This window comes from Sardina pilchardus, chromosome 13 (assembly GCF_963854185.1).
Source record: "Sardina pilchardus chromosome 13, fSarPil1.1, whole genome shotgun sequence".
NCBI classification, from domain to species: domain Eukaryota; kingdom Metazoa; phylum Chordata; class Actinopteri; order Clupeiformes; family Clupeidae; genus Sardina; species Sardina pilchardus.
The window spans coordinates 12704041-12711540 of NC_085006.1; the positions used below are offsets into that span (position 1 = coordinate 12704041).

General features: G+C 45.9%; 1 protein-coding gene across 2 annotated transcripts in view; it reads left to right on the top strand.

Moving 5' to 3' along the window:
* Window positions 1-7500, top strand: part of ets1 (v-ets avian erythroblastosis virus E26 oncogene homolog 1) — a 43817-nt gene that overhangs the window by 12579 nt on the left and 23738 nt on the right. The window contains exon 1 of one of the 2 annotated variants that reach the window (XM_062552233.1): window positions 3697-4064. The exons of the other annotated variant lie outside the window; for it this stretch is intronic. Within the exon in view, the coding sequence (XP_062408217.1) occupies window positions 3998-4064 (67 nt within the window). The 5' untranslated portion in view covers window positions 3697-3997. Of the gene's footprint in view, window positions 1-3696; window positions 4065-7500 lie in introns of those variants that run through there. 2 annotated transcript variants of the gene reach the window in all.

The window sequence follows — 7500 nt, forward strand, 5'->3', positions numbered from 1 at the left end:
AGGTTCATATCATCTGCTAACTGTCAATACCATGGCAACGACATTCATCCATCCCATGCACTTGGCCATTAAGAGCCAGGATAAAATAAGTCTGGAAATGCTACCGCTGCTGCAAGACCGGGAGGCCAGCGCCCCAGAGCTGTGTAATGGCTGTGCATGCGCTCTCTCTCTCTCTCTCTCTCTCTCTCTCTCTGCAGCCGTGTTATTTCTGAAATAGTTGTGATTCCCAAACCGCCATTAGCAGCAGTGAGGAACAGCACATGCTTTCCAGTCTCTACAATGGGAAAGAAAGAAAGGAGGAGAGAGAAAGACAGAAAGAAAGAGAGAGAGCGAGAGAGAGAAAGAGTTAGAGAGAGAGTCAGAGATGTATTTTTCCGAGGTGGTATCCTGGTAACAGCTTGTTTTGGGGAGTCAACAACTACTGTTTAAAAAAACAGTGTAGTTGGTCCACTGTAGGTGGTCCAAGTCGAAACGTAGATTAATTTATAAATGTGATTTGGGGACTTTCTGCCATTTTTCTTCTATTGGTATCATGATTGAATTTGAACACAAGTGGAAACAGCTCAGTCTGCCTAATTTATTCCGCAAAATCTTTACTCCAAAGAAGCACCAGTAAAGTGTGTCAATGCTGAATAGGAGATGAAGGCACATTTTGCTTGAGAATGAAGAGAGGGGCTTTCTATTCAAGCTCTGAGATGTTTTTGTATTTTTCCATGCCTGTTGAGAATTTCCATCTCGGACTCTTTCGAGATCCTTTGACTGCAAAATGAAAGGAGGTGAACCTTTTCTTGTTCAGAAAAATGAAAAACGAGTTTCCTTGTGGGGTTGCCTGGGCTGTTTCTATTTACCAACAACGGCAACATTAAAGAGCCTGACCACTACTACTGTATGAAGATCAAAGCCCTTACATAAATAGCAATAATTGTGGGTAGCAGGTACAACTTAATGTTACTTCATGCATCAAATGCTAAATCGGAGGTTGAATCTGAGTGCAAATATGAATGGAACAACAACCCACCACCTCCACCCACCCCCCCCACACCCACCAGCCACTACCACCAGCGTCCCAACAATATAGGCACTCAGCGAACTCCAGTCGAGATATTAGTCAGCAACACCATTAGACTTAATGGCTGCCCCTGGGCACCAAAGGACCCAGGCTGTCCTTTTAAGAGTACAAGGAGCTCATTAAGACCAAAACAAAAAAAGGGTTACTGAGAGAGACAGGGAGGGAGAGCAGGCGAGTGAGTGAATGAGTGAGTGAGGGATGGAGAGAGAGAGGGAGAGAGAGGGAAGGAGGGAGTGAATGAGAGGCAGGCCGATGTGTGAGGCATGCTCCCCCCCCCCACCACCCCCCTCCACCTATCTCCATTCACCTCCAGTACACCCATCCGCAAAGCCCCACTCCACCCCACCCCACCGCTCCACCCTGCCACAGAAACCACACTGTGTCTCTGTCGCTTCCACCATAGCTCATATCTGTCAGTTGAAACACTATCCAGGCCGGCTAATGGAGACGGCACTGAATTCCTGTTTGAAAATCCATACATGATCAATAGCGTTGGCTCGCTCGGCCTCCTGATCCCATTTAAAGATATGCACTGCCCAGCCATTACAATGTTGCCGTACCGGGGCTTCTCTCTCTCTTTCTCTCCCTCTCCCTCTCTCTCTCTCTCTCTCTCTCTCTCTCTCTCTCTCTCTCTCTCTCTCTCTCTCTCTCTCTCCCTCTCTCTCTGCTCAGTGATCTAATAAGCTTAGCCAGCACACAGATGATGATTGAAGGGCTTTTGCTGAATCTAACAGTATTTCCGAGTCTTTGGATGGAATTGTTTGCGGACTAAGATGTGCGTTCTATTGTCTGTTCTGGTGATCAGCGTCAGGGCTGCGGATTGTCCTGGACAGCCTCTTCCACAGTTGTCAGTATTATTTTGCTGCACATGCAAAACCAGCAGATCAGTGCATGACAACTGCAATGACATGACAATCTGTTGCCATGGCAGCTAATTTATTTAGTGCAGGGAATTGTCTCCCTTCCTCTCCTCCTCCTCCTCCTCCTCCTCCTCCTCCACTCCCTCTCTCTGTCGCCCTGTCTCTCTCTCTTTATCCATGACATTTTTCCTCTCTCTTTTCTGTATTACTCCCCCTTCAAGTTTTATCCTTCGATATTCTCTCCCATTTTTTTGTCCACCCCACTGTGTCTTTGCTCACTCTAATCCTCTTGATATAACATGGAACATGACATGGTGATTGTCTCTTAATTAAAAAAACATCCAAAAATAAGTTAGAAAGAGCGGCATGGAGGGGAAAAAAGGGATGTAAATAAAACCAAGCAAATACAACATAATCCTCTCACAAATCAAATGCTCGCAGGCTACTGTGATGGATGGCCCAATTGAATTAGTGTTGATAAATAGCCCCAAATATTTGGGTCAACCAGTATCCAGTGCTGGCCATTTGTTTATGCATCAGACTCTCCTCTGCGAAGAGGCCTAACTCTCCATTCAGGGTGGACCAGAGGGAGGACTAGCATCGCAGGCCCTCCTTGGCCCTGGCCTGGCCCTGGCTTGGCCCGGTGTTGGCCCTGTGTCGGCACCGCTTTTTGTTCGTCTGGGGCTGGACATTCTCTGCTGTGGGCCTTACGGGAGAGGGAGACAGACATGGCTTACTTTATTGATCCAGCCGAGGTGGGCAGGAAGCACTCAGAGGTGTTTATGAGGGAAACCGGTCCAGCGCTCAGATTCCCAGCCTGCCGCTGACTCGCTATGTGTCCATGACGGTCATCACTCAGCAAGGCTTTCAAACTAGACTGAAAAGCCTGCTGGGGAGATTTGTGAAGTTCTGTTATTTGTGTTATGTTAAACGGACAAACAAATAATAATCATTAGGCTATTAAAAATATCACATAAACTCCTTACAATTCACCAATTAGTCAATACAGAGCTCTATACAGTAAGTTACAAGGTTAATGCCTGCCTGCACATTTGCACTAGATTTCCGCTCAGAAGTCTTCCCGTATTATAAGAATCTACCCAGTGTTTGCTTAATTCAATAACATGGGGAAATCCAGAGGCTGTTTCAGTGTGATCTGTCACCAACAAGAAATAATGAAAAGCCATGGCTTCGTTGTTTATAGAAACAGCATTACTTTTATGCTATTAATGGGCTTTTAAATTTTGTGGGAATAGCACTGTGATAAAACCAACATCAGTAGACAAGGCTTGTTATGCAATTTCTTGCATCAGCTTTTTATATTGGGTAGGCTTCTGCAGGTTTTTAGCTCTTGCTCAAGACAGTCAGATTTCGAACATGATGTGACTTCTGGTTCCTTGTGCAATAGCTCTCTCCTTGCCAGTAGTATTCCATATAAACTTAACACAAGTGTTATGCGAGAAGGGGAAGTTCCCAGCTGTAATGTTTTGTTTTAAAGAGAAAAAAAAATGAAAAGAGAGGGAAACATTAAGCTTGTCCAATAAACGATTAAAAAACCTGACTGTGACTTGACTTGGAGACAAACGTGTAACTGTTAAGAATTGACATCCCCAGTGACGCTACGTGATAATGTAATGGGATTCTGAGGAGCCTCAGCTGAAAGGAATGTAATTGAATTGTGAAGCATTTGGCCTCGCTAACGCCGCCCATTTCGTAGTGTCGTACATGTACGCTGCTGTTCGGGTGCTGCCTCTTCCGCACCGACAAGCACAGAAACGCCCTGACGAAGGTACAGGGAGGGAGGGAAGGAGTGAGTGAGTGAGTGAGAAAGAGAAGAGAAAGAAAGAAAGAAGGAGAGAGAGAAAGAGTGGGAGAGAGAAAGCGAAAGACAAGTTAGAGTACTAGTAATAAACGTCGCTGAATGTCTATAAATTAGGGAAGGAAAAACCGGCAAAGAGAAAGTTTAAGCTTTTTTCGGGAAATAACCTAAGGCTAGACGATATAGTCTATAACATAGTTTGGGACTATTATATTGGGGGAAAGAAACCCTGCTGAACATACTAAATACATGATCATGACGGCAGCTGTTGATATGAAACCAACGTTAACCATAATAAAATCTGAGAAAGTGGAAGGTGAGTAATTCAGCATTAATGTTGTGCAATATTATTTCTGAATCATGTCTCTGAAAAATATTTTTCCCCTTTATCGTCATTTATTGTAACAACTGTTGTTGTAAGCTATGACACATGTTATACAGCAGGCTACATCTGCTTTCTATGTACTGAAACGTTGAATCGAAGATGCGTTATGGCAATTGTAGAAGTGTCTGGTGAGGTGTTGAATGTATCTCTGAAGTAACGGAATAGTTGATCCCCGTGTTGCATGTTTCCAGTTGCAGAAACGCCAAATACTGTAGCCAAAGAACAGCTGCTGCCTCCGAACGAATTGTGTGTATGTGTAGTAGGCTAATCAGCGAGACATTATATTCCTGTCTTGTGTTAAGATACATGCTATGAGCGCATCAATTATTTATAGACGTGCGCGGATGTATCATATTGATCCTGCAGCATCGTTTTGATCCGCTGAGAAAACGCGTTGGTGTTATTAAGTTGCTCATCACTGTCTAATGACAAGAGAAACTTGAATGGTTATATTTCGTGTAGGACTGTTTGGAGTGTAATATTCTTGCTAAATGTTGTCCATCCTTGTTTAGCTTCTGCGCTTCGCCGCCTGTGTTAGGTGGAGCTGGCTATATGTAGGTCTAGCGCTTTTGACAGTAGACTAACCCTGCCGGTCTGATTTGAAATGAGGCTCCTGTTGCTATTGCTAGTAACTTAAAACAAGTGTGAGCCTACTGTGGTTCAATAATATCGCTGAAGTTTCGCTGCTGGTGCATGCGACTTCAAAAGCTGTTGTCTTGCTCCGCGAAAGGTTATTTTAGTAGTAATTTAGTTTCATACTCACTACAGTATGTTGAAGGATTGATTGGTCTATAGTTGCCCCTTATTTGTATAAGTTATCAGTCAGACTTGTATTAATTATCAGTCTTTCATTCTTTCTTTCTTTCTCTCTTTCTTTCTTTCTTTCTTTCTTTCTTTGTCTTTCATTCATCATCAAGCTGACCTTGTTTGACCACTACATTTTAGCAGACAGACTCATTCTTAGCACCAACATGTTTCAGTTCTGTCTCACTACCCCCCCCCCCCCCCCACCACCACCACACACACACACACACACACACACACACACACACACACACACACACACATCACCACCACCACCCACCCATCCACCCACCCTACCACTCTCCACCCTACTGGGCTGGCTGAAGGCGTGGAGTCAGGGCATGTGGCTGAGGTAGTCAGCAGGATTTCCCCCCTGACCAGAGTCTCATGAGGACTATGCCAAGGTGATGAGTATGCAGTGAGGGGCACTTTGGGTTCACCCCTGGAGCACTGTGTCAGGCTCTCTCTGTGTGTGTGTGTGTGTGTGTGTGAGCGTGTCTGTGTGATGTTCTCACATATCATGGGTGGCTTACTGTTGCTCCATGTATAGCATGTTCATTAGTAAGTTGAGTGAATAAATAGGGGATTGTGGTTGCAGCTATGTGTGGCGATTCGTCATAAGTGCTTGCTCTTAGCTAGAGGTGTGAACCAACTGCTTGGTTAACCTGCAGAGGGTGCACATATAACGCACACACACACACACACACACACACACACACACACACACACACACACACACACACACACACACACACACACACACACACACACACACAGAAACACTTCCCAGAATCATGCACACACACACACACACACACACACACACACACATGTACACACACACGCACACACACAAACACACACACACACACACACACACATACACACACCCTCTGATGGAGAAACATTCTTGTTAAATATAAAAAAGTGCTGACAGTTGTGGAGGGCTTGCCAAAACTTCATGCTATCTTGCAAAACCATTTTGCAATGCTAGCTCCTTCACTCCTCACTCACCAGCCGCCAGCTCTGGGCTGAGCTGCCGCTGCCAAGGGCCGAGGCATCTGGGTCAGGCGTGCGGTCACTCCTGTTTACTCTCACCCTGGCCTACTAATTAAACCAACCTACCCCCCCCCCCCACACACACACACACACCATCCCAGCATCTGACGAGCAGCGAGCATGCCGCTGGATTCAAGCATGAAGGCATTGCTAAGGTCCTTAGGTCAGGTGAAAGATCAGCGTTCTTTTAGTTTAGTTCACATTTACTATGCCTTGACAGTTCAGTGTGCTTTGTGATTGCGCAGTGTGTAATATCTTGTTTTGTGCTAAAGACTATTACTTTTGAAGGTATACTGTAATCTATCTCATTTTTAGATACATTTTCCATATTTAAGCTGTTTCAATGTGTTTCTGCGGGTTTATGAGCCACTGAAACCAAGTCAAAGTGCCAGATGTCACTTGTGACCGGTAGCTGAGCTAATTGCGCTTAGTTTCACATCTGAGGCCACTAGTTGTGCCCTGCTGAAAGTAACTGTCTGGCGTGCCGACGTGTAGACATAACAACAAGCATAACAGTCTCAAGAGATAGTGGAGTTTCAATCGCGCCAGATCCCCCAAGGTGATGGGTCTTTGTGTTCTCCCTGAGAAGTGCGCGGCCTTTCAGCGCCGAAGGTTTATCTAACCAAACACGACTCACCCCAGCACTCAAGGGCCAGCAGGAGCAAAAAAAAAAAAAAAAAAAGGGACGGCCATATCTTTTTCCAGTGTAAAATCCCATAGGGATACTAGCCTGAAGCAATTACGTATACGACTACATCTCTCTCTCTCTCTCTCTCTCGTCTCTTTCTCGTCTCTCTCTCTCTCTCTCTCTCTAGTAGTGTGTTCCAGGGTTCAGTGAATGACAGGAATGTTTGTGGTACGGGTGGGCCACCCGCTGTCCTCCTTTATCTGATTGTGCTGCTGCAGCATTCGTCTCAATTGGGCGGCCAGGGCCCTGTGCGCCGGGCCTGCGCCCTGCTCTTGGCTTGGCACAGACACTGTGGTGCCACAGGTTTGTGACAGATGCCCCCTGTCACTGACCGTAATCCCAAAGGCGCTCCAAAAAAAGAGAGGAAGAAAAAAAATGATCCACATCAAAAGGAAATGATGTGAACCAGCGAGCGTTCAGCATTGGATCTCCATGTCTTTGGGAGACATGGAGTCTTTAGCTCAGTATGTCTGTGGGCACGATTGCTTGTGTTGGCTTTGTTGTGTAAGAGGGTGCAGCAGTGGGTTCCCTGGGTATGAAATGGTGGGCAGCTAACCGCTATGCCACCCGGGCTCCTCTCTCTAGGTGCCCTCTGTGTGTCTGTGTCTGTGTGTGTGTGTGTGTGTGTGTGTGTGTGTGTGTGTGTGTGTGTGTGTGTGTGTGTGTGTGTGTGTGTGTGTGAGCTGCTTTGTGTGTGTGAGAGAGAGAGAGCAAGAGAGAGAGAGAGAGAGAGAGAGAGAGAGAGGGGCAGCTGAGCAAATAGAGCTCGAAGGGTGATTCGGGATCTTCTGAAGTGGGTCGCCGGCCGAGCACACA